Source organism: Poecilia reticulata, chromosome 4, assembly GCF_904066995.2.
Source record: "Poecilia reticulata chromosome 4, P_reticulata-male-v2, whole genome shotgun sequence".
NCBI classification, from domain to species: Eukaryota; Metazoa; Chordata; class Actinopteri; order Cyprinodontiformes; family Poeciliidae; genus Poecilia; species Poecilia reticulata.
The window spans coordinates 17071541-17088272 of record NC_088833.1 but is presented as its reverse complement, the minus strand read 5'-3'; the positions used below and the strand labels follow the sequence as shown (position 1 = coordinate 17088272).

Sequence of the window (16732 nt, the reverse complement as noted above, 5' to 3'; positions counted from 1 at the left end):
CACAATTTTTTTCATTGCAAAGATCCAAGTGCCACGGATGACGTGAAACGGGCTGCAGATTAAAGTTTGTTTCAGTGCGCAGACAAGAACAAACCACTCCAATAAATTAGATTTTATTTGTACCACAGTTTTTCCATCTGCCGGTAAATAAGTTCTGTAATTGTTACCATGGGTCATGCAGTGGCGCAAAAGAACACAAGAAAACAAAGCAGATAAACACCATAGAGAGAACCATTTAGGACACTTCTGCCTCATTTATCTGGTTTCTAACCATTTTTAAGAAGTCCAGTGTTTTAAATACCCTCTAGGTTTGAAACAAAGTTGTTGCTCAGAGGGGGGAGGAAAAAAAAGTCAAAAATCAAATCATTTTCTGCCGATAAATGTGATTTAGGCATGCCGTGATACAAGAAAACATGATTTTTCCAATACCTGCCATCACATGATTGAACAATCTCTTCTAATCAAGGGAGGAAAATATTCAAGAATCAAAAATAAATCATAGAAAGTCACACAGCAAAATGAAACAATGTAAAAAAAAAAAAAGTAATTAATGGCAGAATTTGAAGAAGAAATGAACAAACAGTTTATTTGGAGAAACTTGCACAAATCATCAGGCGGTAAGAAAAAGAAAAAGATCTAAAAACATTTTCACATTTCACAGATCGTCCTTCCTGTAAACTGCGTATCTTAGGAGTTTTTTTTGTTTGTTTTCAAACCGTTGACGTTCACCTACTCAAATTTCAGAATGTGTTCTTGATTAATTTTGATCGCTCCTCTTGTTCAAATTCAGCTCCCTTTCCAGCAGAACTAAGCTGTCAAATATCCAGCGTTGAGATGAGAAGTGACTGACTGCCACCAGCTAAAAATAAAGGTTAAATTGGCACAAAACTTTGAAGGCAATTTATTTCATGTTGGACATTACTGATTTGAGACATTAAATGCTTGGTAATTGACCCTCTTGTTTCGGGGGAATTTTTGAAGCATAAAGAACAATAGTGATGTATTTTGCAGAACATCTCATAAGCACGTGAGATGGACATTGAAAGAAACTAGAAAACTTTGCATCTTTCCTTTGACGGGCCTGTGATCACAGGAACTCCAGTTTCTAGCTGCCTAACACGACACATCAGTCCGGCTCAAAGAGCTGCGAGAGACGGGGAAACAAATGAGGATCAGCACAGAAAAACATAACCAAACTGTTAACATCTCAAAACACGACTCCTGAATATCGAGGTCCATGAGACCAGGAAAAGGTTGGCAGCAAGACAGGATCTGACATCATAGTTTGTGCATCCGGGCGAAGGAAATGGAAGTGACGCTTCTGGTCCTGATCAGAACAGCAGTTCGGTCCGGCTTCTGCGTTCTTACTGGCGAGAGTGTCTGGATTTGAGGAAGGAGGTACAGTGAGGAAACCTCAGTGGACCTTGGCTTTGGGCTGAGTGATTCTCCGGACAACGCTGTAAAGGAGTCCAAAGTTCTGCGGAAAGAGAAAGGAGACACAATTAATCTCTGACTTACAGACGGTGTTAATGTTCACGCAGCAGAAACCAGATAACTCACAAACTACAGAAAACATTTTCCCCCCTCACTCTGACATTAAACACCAATAAAACAGACTATAAATAAAACTCCAATATTGCTATTTTATCCTAGTTTTGATTCATGATGATCCATCTATTATTTAATTAAACATCTTCTTTAATAGTACAAAATAATAAGACCTACATTTTAATAAGCAGCTCCAAAAGTAAAAGCTGAAATTTTTGTTTTTGACCTTCCACTAAACCGATGCTCCACATATTTCTCAATGGCCGTCCCTAAGGAGATACAAGCTACTGCGATAACATGGTGACTTACCTGGATAGCCAGATACATCATCCCTAAGTAGGCTGCAATGCAGAGAGCCAGCAGCAGGTCAAAAATAGCTGGCTTCACTCTGAGAGAAAAGGAGGGGAAAAATGGCAAAGACTGAGAGGACCATCAGCAGTTCATCTCAAAATGATCTGAATAGAACATTCATAACATCAGTGACGATAAACTAAAACTGCAGAGTCCAAGGTTGATCTGTTAAAACAACCTAGAAGGAGCATAAATCCTTCTTCTACCAAGGCATTCAATCACATGGTGAATATGGTTGGAGCAGCCGGGGGGCCGATCTGCTGATAAAACCATCTGAGATGAACACTGTGGCTTTAGATGAGCTGAAGCGTCTCAGAGGAGATGATGCCGTACCTGTAAGCGTTCATAGTCTGCTTCAGCTGATCGTAGAAAACAAACTCTGGATCCCTGAAAAGGAGAAAAGTGAAACTTTTGTTTTAAGATCATATTTAGAGTAAACAGATCACCAACAGGTCTGACAGTGGGATGTTCCAGCAGCTTGAAGAAACCCTATTCCTATTACTACTGGCATAACACAGAAAGTGGTTCATTTACTTTGTGTGGTTTAATTTGGCTTCCATGTATCAGATAAATATTTTCCAGGCTGATTTGTCGACCCTTTTTGTTAATTATACAACAAAAACTCAATTTGAATTCATGGCGGTCTGAAAAAGACAGGGCACAAAAACAAAGGATGGAAGGAAGAGTAAATGAAAGGAGGACAGATGAAAACAAAAAAGGAAAGGATGGAAGGAGAGCAGAAAAAAAAGAAATAAGGATAAAAGAAAAGGGGAGATGGAAAGAAGGGCGTGAAGGAGTGAAAACAGATTACAAAAGAGGGCAATGAAGGAAAATGGGAAGGAAAAATGATCAGAAATGCTGAAAGGAGAGAAGGATGAACATACAGCATTCAAAGTAAACAAGAGAGAAAAAAAGTACAACATTTACACAATCAAAAGTCTGGAAGCACAGACTCATTTTCTCTGTCCGTACTTCTCCACAACTGGAAACCAAAGTCAAACTCCAGACCGTAGGCGGCGTGTTTAACTGACAGCGCCACCGTTTTCATCTGTACTTCAGCTCCACCGTCACCTTTTGTCAGCTTTGACGTAGTGCCTTTTGACGTCCTTGAGGTAACGGCTGAGGTGATACTCCAGCGTGGAGACGACGCTGCTGTCTTTGTCCACCAGCTGAGCGGCTCTCGGCTGCGCCGTGAGCCAGTCCACCATGGCGGACAGATGCTCATCCTGCACCTGCTGACGTGGGACACCAAGCACATCACTACAGGAAAGACGACAGCTGGACAGAGTCCATTCAGTGTCTCAAATTATACACAGAGGGTTAAACTTTTCTAGTTGACTCAGTAGCCACGCACCATTTGTTCTGTGAAAATCTGGAGATCTCCAGAGGCTCCCTGTGCAGAAGAGAAACGGACACAAAGCATCACAAGCAGTAAATAAGCAGAACAGATTACAATTCAATTATTCACTGGCGATTTTTACCTTTTCTGTGAGATTGTAGATGACCCTCGCCAGAGCCTCCGCCACCACCTTGGCGTTCCTGCTGAGCTTGCTGACATCTACGTGAGGTCTGTAAGAAGAAACGGGTTTTTAAAGCAGAGGAGCGCGACAATAAACAGACAGAAACTCAGCCAACTGAGAATAAAAGAAACTGATGTGTCCTCAAGGGCCACCGAGGGCCAACAGGGCCACAATTCAACATGCATAGTTGTTTCTGAGTGAAGCTGATAAATAAATCACAATCAAAAAGACCTGCAACATTTGGCAAGTTGTTAGATTTTAAGCAAATAATATATTTAGTCAGACAGACGGTCCTTGGTACACACACCCAATCCAAATTTTTTTGCAGCTTTTGGTGGCTGAAAGGTTCAGAGTCGAGAAGAGAGATGGAAAAATTGTGATGATGGAAAGGACAGAATCAGGTAAGAAAAATGTGAACTAATCACAACCAATATCACAGTTTGAATCAGAAATATATCGCAGCCTAGCTTCCATGTTTTATAAATCAGCTTCTCCATGGTGCCAAAACCAAAAGGCAAATCTGTGCAGCCACTCTGAGCTACTTCACGGGTGTTGCTTTAATTCAAGGCGGTCCCTGCATTTACTGGTACTGCTTAGAATCTACTGAGAGATGAGGAAAGACATACAAACAAGGAGCAAAGAGATTTTAAGGCGCCATTACAGTGCGGGGTTAGAATAGGCTTGTCTATCGGTTCTCTGATGGCCAAAAGAATAAAGTTACATAAATAAAAAGAACATTTGAAAGATTACACCTCATCCGAGCCAGGTTAAAAAAATAAATAAATACTTTTAAGGACTGAAACACTGAGCCAGCAGACTGAGCGGCTCACAAATGAAGAAACTGGATATTTCTGCCAAATAACGGCAATAAACTTTCTTCTTTGGACAGGATTTCTTGTTTGAAATGTGTACCTTGAAACGATGGGAAGAAGAAAGGACCAGTGTATCAGTTTATTATGATTACTACTGGACAAAATATTTAAAAAGTAAGTACCCTTCCTTTAACAAATAAAAAATATTCCCCTCCTGGAAATGCACAAATTTGGATCAGTCAGATCTATCTCGCTGCAACGAAGATGAAACATCATTTTAAAGCGGCACACAGACAATGGAAGAAAGTCCGAAACCGGGAGCTGCAATGCAAGACTCTTTCTTTTAGGGAATTCATGTAACTTGCAGTAATGAACCCACCCAGCCGGGGGCTCTCCCGCTCCATGGCGAGAGGAGGGGGACACTGACCGCACGTCCATGATGCTGGAGCGCTGAGCCGAGCGGTGCGAGGGCAGATGGGACAGAGTGAAGGCCGGAAGCCGGCGGATCCCGAAGCGCTCGTGCTCCCAGGCCAGCATGTCGTCGGCCAGGTTGATTTTCTTGTGAACCATGGAGAACTTTACTTCAGGGTGTTGACTTGCAACCACCTGGGAGAGGAGAAAAAGAAAAATACAAACTGAAATCAAATCTTTGTCGCCTGTTAAAGGCAGAGAAAGGCATCCTGTGCTTTGATAGAAGAAAGGAGTTGAGGTAAAATGAATAAACTTTGACACTCATACAGTATCAAATACATGTGTTTTTTGTAAACGTGAGCGCTAAACACGTCTCTGCAAGTCGCTGCAGCACAGGAAGCTGCTTATTTTAATCACGTTTTTTTTGTTTGTTTTTTTTAGATTTTATATGTGGTTATTCTGATAAGACTGATGCATGACAGGTACTTGAACTCTTACAGTCTCCAGTTCTTTGAGCAGAGAGTACTGAGGGGTTCCCTCTTTTGGAGGTTTGGACACATGAAGGTAGAGCGAGTCGCCGTTCCCCAGAGTGTCCAGACACAACACAAACGCTACGTTGTCCTGCAGCAAACTGGAGTCTGAAGATGGTAATCAGAAAAAGAGAGAAAAAGCATGAATAAGAGGGACTAACTAGTAATACAGTTGTAAATACATGCAGTCCATCTCAATGAATTAGCTTAAAAGATTTGCAAGCAGATGTGCCTATAAATTCAAATCCAGATGGAGAAACTTGTTCAGAAAAGGAGTTCCCCAGGTGTGAGCGTTTGGACAAACAAATATCACCTGTGTGGTCCAGATTGTCCTCCAGCCAACGCTTGGTACCCTGGTAGTTAAACTTCCCTCCACCAGACACGAAGAAGAGCAGGTTGTACCTAAAAACAGTCAGACAAAAACGGTTCTACAAGATTAGCACATCTGCGGAGCCTCACTGAGGAGCAAGCACAGAACTTATCTGATCCAAATCATTTCAACGACGGTTTGACTCACGCAGCGTGCGTCCTCTTGTAGGTGTAGAGCTTGGAGAAGAGACGAGCCAGCTCCAGCAGCATGGACACACCACTGCCGTTTGAGTCAGCGCCGTATGACAGCCACTACAATGAAAAGATCAGGGGTCAGTTTGCTGGCCTTTTGTTGTGAAATGTTGTTGTTGCGAAACATTTAGGGAGACATTTGTGCTGCTGGGCTTTTGCTGAATGTGCTAAAATTACAAGAGACCATGAAGTAAGGAAGTAGAAAAGGTCAACATACTGGAGCAACACCGAAAGTATCATAATGAGCCACCACCACGATGGTTGGAAGGTCTTCTCCTCCAACTCCAGTCAGACGGCCCTAGAAGCACAGAAAGCAGAGACTGGTTAGACCACAGATATTTAGTTGGGAAAAACAAAGTAAACAAAACACCTGCACCCTCAGTGACTGGCTATGGTTTGAACTAACTACAACCTTTACTAAAAGCTGTTAAAACCGTAAAGCAGGAATGGTTCTTAATTGCGCCAAACTCAAACTCGTACATTAGACCGCCTGACTGGATGGCGGGATTCATCACCACAGTGAAAACATCTGCACATAGAGAACAGTGGTTTGCTTTAACACCCCTAAATGCGTTGCATTGTGTTCGATCTGATGTTGTAAACCTGGTATGCAGCTGATCGGCCATGGAAACCTGTTCCCCAAAGCTCTCTCTACTCCAATATTCATCGAACCTCAAACACTTTTTATAATTATACTAGAAATTCTGTACAAAAACTGTTCTCGCCATCTCCCAACATATAAGTATTGTCATTTAATCTCATACTTCTCAATGCAGCTGACAAAATTGCCCAAAACAAATATATTTAAAAATTGCAGAACAGGCATTTTTACTTGATTTATGCTTTCATATTTCTGCGTCTCACCTCCAAACTGGTGATGGCCCAGTCACTGATGGCTTTGCTCTGAGCTCCACTGGTCACCATTTGAAAGCCATTTGCTGTGGCTGTGTGCAGCAGCACTACAATAAGACAAAAAAAGTTGAACAAACGAGTCGATATCTAATCAAACCATGCTTAAAACGCAAGCTGTAGTCTTTTCTCATCTGCTCATCGGGTGTCTCTACCTTCAGCTGCAGATAAGGAGCCCTGAGAGGACGAGGACGTGAGGGTCTGGGTGTAGATGGACAGCAGTTCATCGTCCTCCTCGGCAAAGTAGACGGGGACGATGGTCTCCATGGCCAGCATCTCTGGCTCCAGCTCCATGAACTGCTACAGTGGGCAAACAATGAAAAATTGCAGGCTTTATAAGATCAGACAGCTGCCTTGAGAAAGATGCCGACAGCAAAAACAAAAATAAAAAAAAAAGAAGCTGGCAAGAAAAATCTAATCTAAGTTAGAAAAAAATCTTCAAAAAATGACTTTAAAGAAAATTATCCCCCCCCCCAAGCAAAAGACCAATAAAATAGTTAATTCATAATTTATCTTTCACGTTCTAGAAGATGCCTACTCATGTTGTGGGAGGTATAATTAGTAAGGGGATGAAAGAAATGCTTTCGATTTTCTAATATAATCTCTTTTAAGAGTTTAGAAACATTAAATGCTAGGCTTTGTCACGCTTTCCTCATTTCAAATTTTAACTTGCTGCTGACTCACATTTTACAAAAGACGGATTGGAAACCATAAAAACAAACTCAAGAGATCAGATGGAGCGTTGTGTACCAAGAAATGACTTTTGAAGCTTCTTAAAAGATATTAGATAAACATATTAGAGGGAATAAATATTTACAAAAACAAAATAACGCAGTGAGTCATATCAATACCTGCACTATGTCCTGCGGCATGGCGGACATGTTCTTGGGCAGGATGATGACCACGGCCCCGGCCGACTGCCGAAGGGCTTTCTGGTACTTGTCGTAGGAGAAATCCGCCAAACGCATGATGACACAGCGACGACTTAGTACCTCTGCCTCCACAGTACGCGCCTCTGTATTTAGGATGGCATTCCTGGTACCTACAGGAAGAGGACAAGCTGATAAACTGACAGAAGCAACAGTCATTAATTTGTCGTGTTTGTCATATAGGAACTGACAAAAAAAAAGAAAAAAGAACAGCTTTGAATAAAACTGTTGTTTTCATTATGTTTTATCTTCTTATCGCATTTAAATTATTTGAATGGCTTTTTGCCACCATTTTCTCAAGTGTTTCTGAACTTATCTGAATGCAAATGACAGTCATAATTTGTTACATAGAAGCCTTTCAAATGGGATTCACAGTGAGAAAGGCTGCAGCAGCCGTCAGTGTAGCAGAGGGTGCACAAGTTAAATGCTAATCATTAATCTGACGTCATTCACAGCACAGCAATCAGGAAAAAAAATTGTTCTACCTTCATATGATTAACTGGGATCACATCAGCCAAACTACAAATGCGTAGCTGAATCTGAATCTCTTATATTATGTCTATGAGAGTCGACCCCGCATTGGCTGCTCCGGCGCAGGAAATACGGTGGCCATCTTGGAGCGGTCGTCCCTGCTATGAAGGCTAACTGAGATTCCGTAAATCTAAAAAAAATAATTATTCTCTAACATTGACTTAGATTATCTGACACAAGAGCCTACATTAGAAATGAAGCAATGTAACAAATATTATACTTATATTACGTGTTATAACATTCACCAGCAAAGTTTACACAGGTGGTAAAGACTATTATGTATATGTAATTGTTTCACTAGTAAGATACATCCCAAATCTTCCATTTTTGTTTTGAAGGTTTCCTAAAGACACAATGTGAGGAAGAAGTGGTAGATATCTTCAAAGAGAGACGGAATCACTGCAGCACGGATGAATCTCGCATCGGATTTTGGACTCAGTCTCAGCTGCTGAATCACTGAAGCTAGAACACGTTGGCTGAAAAAAAAATATATACATCTATAAATATGTATGTTACAAACATGTATCCAGTATATATTATTCAGTATTAATCATTATTTATTTGTGTCATTATTAATCATTATTTATTTGTGTCATTATTAATCATTATTTATTTGTGTTTGTATAGTTACCGGTATATAAATATGTATTGATATTTCTAAATAATTTATTAAATAAATTATGAACAGCTGTGTGCTTTGTAATATGCTCATCATACATCAATATCAGAATATTCCATTCCAATTCTATTGTTATAGCCGCTAAACATTAAATATGCTGAACTATGTATTAAAAACATACTTAAAAAATACTATTGTTTATAAATGTAGCTTTGATAGATGTTTGAATATGGTTTCCAGTAACAGAAAAGCGTATTTCTCGTGAGAATTTACTTAGCAGTTCAGTAAGATTTTCAACTTTGCTTGGTGTACATTTCTTTGGAGATTTACATCAAACTAAACATAAAAGCTTTACAGTTTCTAGTGATTTATCTTCCAACCTGAAACAGACAAAGGTTACTATGCAATCCAACCAGCATAGAGTTGAAGAAGTCTCATTCGACAGCGTTGTCGAAAGGGAAGTACAGCCATCCAAGCCACCCAAACGCAAGAAGAAGGTGTCGTTTGCAGTCTGGTGGGAGCTGCGCGCATCTGAGGAGCTAAAGAAGACTGCTGAAAATATCAAACAGCAGGATGCTCCACTGGTGATTGAGAATGAATTGATCAACAAAGCACTGGAGACGGTGGATCACAAAGGGGACAAACAGACACCTGAGAGAAAGTCCAACGAGAAGAACCAGGTACTGTTTAAAACCTGGTCGGAGGAACATGTCCCCGATGACCAAGAGGTTTCTGCAGGAACTATTGAACAGTAGAACAAATCACTGGTCAATGAAGAAGAGTCCAACGTTGGAGTGCAAGAGATAATTGATATGGAACAGCCCTCTAAGTCTGAGGAGCAGCCACCAACCACCAGGCGCATCAAGAAGAAAAAGATACCGTTTCACATCTGGTTGCAGAAACATGCCCCCGCTGAAATAAGGACTTCAGCTGAAAGCACTGGAACACAAGTAGTTTCACCAGTAACCACACAGGAATCAATCTCCGTACTGCAGGAGACAATTGATCTGGCAGAGAAGGAACAGTCCTTTAAGTCTTGCGCTGAAAATCTTAATAAGCAGGACACTTCTCTGCCAGAAGAAAAAGCTCATCAGGGAGAGTCTTTGAAAAAGGACTCTTGTACAGAAGAACCTGTGATTTCTAAGACAGAGCTGGTCACCGGAAAGAAATCACAGAAGTGGATCAGAAAGGGGAGAAACAGACATCAATGACAAAGCATATCAAGAAGACGCCACTGTTATGGAAATCTTTCCCCACGTCAGACGCTCGCATAGATCTAACATTTTTGACAGAAAATAGTTTTTCCGGTTCTCTGCCGGAAAAACCAAGTTATCAGTCAGCTTTGCCCACGAGGGTGAAGAAGTCGTTTTGGAAGGTGTTACCTGAAACAGAACCTCGCATTGACCTAAATTTCTTCGCTGAACATATCGAAGAGCACAATGTTTCAGTTCTGGCAAAAGACGGTGAGCAGGTAGCATCGATGGAAAAGCAGTGTTATTCCAAGGACACTGTGATTTCCACCACAAGTCAAGGCCAAATCTAAGGAACCTAAATTGGGAAGTATCGGACTACAGAAATACCTAATGAGACAGCTTGATGAGATGTTCGACATAAATCGTAAATTGAATGCTAAGCTCAAGTACCAGAAAGATCTGTTGAGAAAAGTACTGTCAGAGCAAAGACAAGACAGGAGGTCAACAGGTTGGGGCCATGAGTGGGATGAGTGATTGGCAGGAAGGGGATAGAGAGCTACTGTAGATGTTAAATGGACATTTTAAATTATATTAAAAAGCCAGGATATCAGAACTCATGTTCATCCATTATATAATTTGTATTTCTAATTCTAAACAGATAAAAAGACAACCAAATTTTTTAATTAAAGAGATTTAGAAAAAATAAAATTGAACCAACATGGAAAAAAAAAGAAAATTTTAGAAGTCTAAACCTTTACAAATTGGGCAAGATATATCGATATCTATATATATCTACATACAGTATCAATTTCAATCTCTCTATCTATATATAAATCTATATGTAGATATCTATATATATCTACATTTGAATATCAATCTATCTATCTATCTATCTATCTATCTCTCTTTATACATATATAAATCAATATGTAGATACCTACTATAGATATCTACATATCAATCTATAGACACACACACACACATATATATATTGATATATATACATAGATATCTATCTATCTATAGAGATATATCTCTCTAATATAGATATATAGATCTATGTATATGCAGATATGCATATATATATATATATATATATATATATATATATATGTCTCATCTAACTTGTAAACAAATCTTAATGATTGCACATGAAGGATTTCTTCATCAATAAATTCGGTAAATGTGAAGAAAGCTAAGAATATAAAATCCCTTTTTTAGTCACACAGTCATATATCGTACATTCCTTTGTTTAATCTCGAAAAAGTTAAAAGGTTCTTTCGGTGCCACTTACAATTACAAATCTTGTATAATGCAAGAAGGTGAAAACGTTTCATATTTAAATCAAGAGCAGTCTGAAATGGTTAGATGAAAAGTTCAGAAAAATTCAGGTCCCACACTAACAAACCTTAATCACTTCAAAGCTCCGTTCCCAAGCATTTAAAAGTATCGTTACAAAAAGAGGTGATGCAAAGTGCTTGTAACAAAAGTGCTTTAGACAAACAGGTTTGGTTCAAATCACAAACTTTAATACTAGTCCAACCCGATTTGAGTCAGATCAGTTCAGTCCACTAAAAACCAATCAAATACAGTTCAGGCCAGATTAAAATCACACTGTTGTTGACAATCCTTATAAAAAGAGACAAGTCAGCAAATTCTAGCTTATATATATATATCTTAATTTCTGCCTTTTTTAAGCATATTCTTTATATTCAAAAAGCAGGGTGAAAACCGCATGCATAGTTAGTGACGAAAATCTGAGCACAGCAGAGCAACATGTTCTGCTAAAATTTGGAAATTTTTATAGAAGATAAAGCAGAAAATAGTATTTGAACCCTGAATTAAAAGTGAATTCTTGTAAATAAACCTGTAATGGGCCGTTAGGTTTACATTTAACTCTCTTCCTTTAGGCAGAATAAGCTTTTTAATGAATTGACAAAGAGTGGAAAGTTCTCAGCATGTGTGTTAGTGGTATTAATATCTCATATTTTAAATGAACTTAGCTAATTAATAATTAATACCATGAGTAATACAACGGGAGAGAGAAGGAGGTTCAGTCACACATCAACACTGCCTTAACGGAAAGCTAGGCTACATTAGCAGCTAGTTAGCTGTCAATGAAACGTTACATTAAAGGTGTCTGAAACTGACGGAAAACTTCAGCTGAATGACTAGTTGGAACCTGTTAATAAACAGTTATATCCGTTTAGTTCAAATAGGACAGGAGAAGAGCGTCAGGCTCACCGTACGGTTGTCCCTGGAGGTCGTACTGCTGCATGCGGTACACCGTGAACTCATGAGCCGCCTCGGCCGGGAGTGGAGACACCAGAATCAGCACCGCGGGGATAAACACTATAAATGTTAGGGGAAACGAAGATTTGAACATGTTGTCAAACACTTCACTGGCTTCTTCGAACATTTTGGCGATTGCACTCGGGGTACAGTAGATGACTAAATGTTCAGCTGTCACCGCTCTCACCCACTGACGGTTACCAGCAGCGAATTTTGATCAGGCACCAAACACGACCACCCATTCCACTGTGAAAAATACACAGACAATTTTTTTAAAAAGTCATTGTTGGTATTTTACAGAAAAAGAGACTAAATGCATAGCAAACTTTGAAAATTAATTATGATTTACAATATTATCTGTGAAAAAATATTATCTGTAAAAGATTAAAAACTTATTTGATCATTGGGTTCTTCAGGGATCTTAAAGGGCAACTATACTTAAAAAGTACTGAATTATCTAATGACACTAGATGGCGCAAAGCACCATAACATCAACCAATCCCTGTTTTTGGATGAAAAATTATGTTTAACCTTGTTATTACCATACTGTCAGCCCAGACAAAATTTGACATGTGGTTTTTGGTTTGCCTTTTAGAAAGCATTTAGTCAAAAAACAGAAGTAGTGAAAAACTGCCTTCTACTGAAAGTTCAAACTGCCATTAAAAATGAAAAGGAGTACTTTCTTTGCACATTTTTTGACAATTCTAAATAAATAAAAATCCCAATTATTCCAGATGGCTTTTATTTTCTTCAAATCTTATAAAAGTAAAATGTCACCACTAACTTCCCGAATAACAATATTGATATAATGTTTGAAAATATGACTAGAAAACAATGTATTCATTTTATTGAAATAGACAAATGTTCATCTTATTCATATACCAAAAGTTTTAAAAACGAAAGTTTTATTTGAAAAAATAAAGTTTTACATAACCAACAATGTAACTACCCAACAATCACCCAAGCCTCTTAACCAGTTAAGCAGCCAACAACAGCTTCAGAAGGAAAAACTAAACTAAACTGCCAATTATTCCTAATGTACAAATATCTTCTCATGCAATAAAAAAACGTTTTTTATTTTCTCCAGGATGTTACTGTATCCAAGAGGAGTGTTTCCAAACTTGATTTGTATCTAAAAGGTAACACATATTTGGACTTCCTGATCATAATTGACCTTTCAGTGAGAGACTGAGTGAGTAGTGCAAATTATTTCCCAAGGTACCATTTTAAAAGATGAGTTCTCCAGCATCCTCTTAAAGAGTAGAGCAGATTTATTTACATAACCAGCTGCCTCATAATACTTTTTTCAGGTTCTCAAAAGTGTAAAGGCACTCTTTACATTTAAAAATCCTTAAATGTCTCATGTTAGAATTTATTGATTATATAGAACAATTAAATGTTCTGCTGGGTCATTTTTGCTTGTCAAATATTAATAGTTGGAGAGGTCAGACATTTCCAAAAGTTCTCCTGACTCAAGAAAAAAAAAGTCCCTCTGTATTTTTAATTCTACATTTGCTGACTCATCTTGCAACTGGGCCTACATAGTTAAACATCAGATAAACGTAAGGTTCAGTTAAATAATTTTTTATCTTACAGGAGCAACTTGAAATAAATCATCGCATGCACAAAAATGTAAAGTGAAAGGCCTACATAAACAAGTCATTGGTGAAGATTTCAAATTAAATTTCTCCTTTTAGATTTGTTGCATAATTCTGGTCTGATATCCCTTCAGGGAGGTACAACCAAATATTTCCAGCCTGGAAAGAGACAATTAAACTGTTTTATTGTCCATAAACTGGTGTGTTTTAGCATTTCTCACCTTGTATGGTCCATTTTCCCAATAATTACTCATTCTGTAAGGACCCACTACTTCTTAACGTTTGTTTGTGTGTGTGTGTGTGTGCATGTGTGGGGGTGTGTGTGTGTGTGTGTGTGTGTGTGCGTGCGTGCGTGCGTGCGTGCGTGTGTGTGTGTGCCTGTGTGTGTGTGTGTGTGTGTGTGTGTGTGTGTGTGTGTGTGTGTGTGTGTGTGTGTGTGTGTGTGTGTGTGTGTGTGTGTGTGTGTGCGTGCGTGTGTGTGCGGGTGTGTGCGTGTGTGTGTGTGTGTGTGTGTGCGCGTGTGTGTGTGTGTGTGTGTGCGTGTGTGTGTGTGTGTACATAAATGTAAGCCTGTCTGCACATTTTAATCATTTGTGGATTTGAGAAAAATCTGCAGTAAATTCAGACTTTTGCAATACATTATTGATTTGATCAAACACCAGGCAGTTCTGCAAGAAGAAAAGAACAAATGTATACCAATAAACAAGTAAAATTAATCTTACAAAACTTTGGTTTAGCTGTGCTAATGTAAAAAACAAAATATTGTAGGATATATATAAAAAAAAATGGAATAGAGAAGAGCTGCAAACAATTTTCTCTTTTGTCTCCCGTCCATTTTGTTCTCCCTCCTGGGGCTGCTCTGCTAAGTGGGAGATTAATGCTGATATGGTGTCCTGCCATCCCACTTAATGGACCTTGGCGTGATTATTTCCTGTACTACAAGTAATCCGTACCCGGGCTGGTGAGAAGACTGCAAGAAGCAAACAAAGCACAAAGCCAATTGAGGGTGGATGTTGAATTAAAATGATGGAGAAATGATTATCTGGAGATCCACTGACATGAGCCACTGTTCGCTTGAAGGAAAACAAGCTATCTGAAGACAAATGCAGAAAGGGACATTTGTTCAGAGGCGAATAAATGTCCCTGTGTGGTTGGTGCGTGAGCAGCCAAATCACATGAGTTGAATTCCTTAAAATTCATAACATCCTGTCGTCACATGACCATTTGGACTTGGTGGCTCAGCAGAAGTACACAAGGCCGCATTCCCACCTACTCTCACCTTGTGCTGTTATTCTTTTCCCCCCTCAAACCTCGCAAAGGTGAAGAAATAGACACAGAGCCTCTATGCATCAGCTTCTCAGTGTCCTCATTTCCTCACGTCGTTCCTGGGAATGTACTGAATCAGAGCTGCCTCAGGTCTCGTAACACTTTCTCTCTCCGCTGGCGCACAAAGGATGCAGTCAGTGCATGTTGGGTTAAGTGCCATGGATTAATGAGAGATTATATACCTGTCCACAAACCACCCACTCGCCTCCTGGTTTGTTGCCCATTTTCATTCTCAGAGGATGCTGTCATTTTCTCACCCCCGCTCAAACACTGGCCGCACTGACTCGCTTCAGGGTGAGAATCACACAATACCAAAAATACACTGTGAGAGTGAACTCAGCGTGGCCTGAGTCCTTCATTCAAACGTCAATTAATGCAGGGCATGTTTATTGTACGGCACTGTTGCTGGAGTCAGGGGGAAAGCAGTTTTTTCAAAGCTACATTTATTTACTTATTTATTTATTTCGAACAGAATAAAAGGTAAAAGCTGAAAGAAAATGAGACAAATAGTCATGACATGCACATCTTGCACAATCAAAAAGGAGCAGATAGAGGATAATAGATCGTATGGTCTTTTAATAAGATATATTCTGTACCTGACGTTAAAATTTATGAAACAGTAAAATAGAAATTCCAAATGAAATAAGTAAGCATCATGCTAAATCTAAAATTATTAAACAAGCTTTGGCTTGAAGTTTCTTTCTCCAAAAATTTGATTTTAATGTGGTGAATTACAGATGCTCTTGCACTTAGAATCAATCTAAAATTATCTAAATTGAGCGCAGGTCCCTGAAGTGTAGAGATTAATTCAGCGTAAGTTGTCTTGCAGCCAAAAACTGTTAATTAAAAACAAGTTTTATGAATTATTTTAGTGAAATGGTAATTTTCTCTGCGGAATCAGATCTTTTTCAATAGCACAGAGTTGGACCTATCTAGTATTAAGACTTTCAAGAACAATATGTGACAATTTCTTTTTTGTTAAAAAATGTGATAGTTGCTAAGAGAACGAGGATAAACAAATAAGAAACCAACCAACAAACAAACAAAACAAAATCATACGTCATGTTAAGGTAATTTCCCTACATAAAGAAAAGACAACAAAAACTACTAGGAAAATAATAATTACAAAAGGATACTGACACAAAAATTACAAAAATAACTAACAGGAAGAGGAGAAATAAATCTGTCAATATAGTTCAAATTTATTTAGTTGATTTATGTAGTTACTAAAAATGGAATTTAGCTAAGAAAAAACACCAAAGTATTAGAGACACAAACTCAGTACACTTCAACTAAAACACTAAGAGCTCCCCCGATATGGTCACAACTTGCTTAATGTTTTGTCTCTGCATGAAAAAAAAGTGAAATCTATATTTTTTATTAAGATAAATACAGAATCACCTGTCATGGCATCCTGATCAATATGTGTTAAATCCTTTAAAACAAAATGATATTTTATTGCAGTGCAATAATCTGACACTCATTCTGGAAAAAAAATCCAACACTTAGCTTGAATACATTTATTCAACAAGGTAAAAATATGTTGGAAAATAATAATTGTTGACAAAATTTCCATTGCTGTGAGTATTATATTTTGTTAAA

The 16732-nt window shown here is 38.6% G+C and overlaps 1 protein-coding gene across 4 annotated transcripts; it reads right to left on the bottom strand.

Annotated features, from left to right (window-relative positions):
- Window positions 1-97: 97 nt before the first annotated feature.
- ncln (nicalin) lies at window positions 98-12437 on the bottom strand. 4 transcript variants are annotated; one of them, XM_008407944.3, is made up of 15 exons: window positions 12159-12437; window positions 7494-7684; window positions 6798-6942; window positions 6598-6692; window positions 5951-6031; window positions 5690-5793; window positions 5486-5574; window positions 5141-5280; window positions 4611-4837; window positions 3381-3468; window positions 3254-3292; window positions 2971-3134; window positions 2233-2286; window positions 1858-1936; window positions 98-1477 (listed from the first exon to the last, which is right to left on the bottom strand). In XM_008407944.3, exons 1-15 carry the CDS (start codon window positions 12331-12333, stop codon window positions 1415-1417), a joined length of 1734 nt encoding a protein of 577 aa, XP_008406166.1. In that variant the 5' UTR covers window positions 12334-12437; the 3' UTR covers window positions 98-1414. The 4 variants fall into 4 exon arrangements, with proteins under 4 accessions (XP_008406166.1, XP_008406167.1, XP_008406168.1 ...); XM_008407945.3 differs by having other exon boundaries at window positions 2971-3131; XM_008407946.3 differs by having other exon boundaries at window positions 4659-4837.
- Between the last annotated feature and the right edge of the window lie 4295 nt (window positions 12438-16732).

Coding starts and splice junctions, on each gene's coding strand:
- ncln (XM_008407944.3), bottom strand. CDS start 12,333: ATGTTCGAAGAAGCCAGTGAAGTGTTTGACAACATGTTCAAATCTTCG. Junction 6,032..6,597: donor GGGCCATCACCAGTTTGGAG/GTGAGACGCAGA, acceptor CTGTGCTTCTAG/GGCCGTCTGACTGGAGTTGG. Junction 5,281..5,485: donor GGACAATCTGGACCACACAG/GTGATATTTGTT, acceptor TACCATCTTCAG/ACTCCAGTTTGCTGCAGGAC.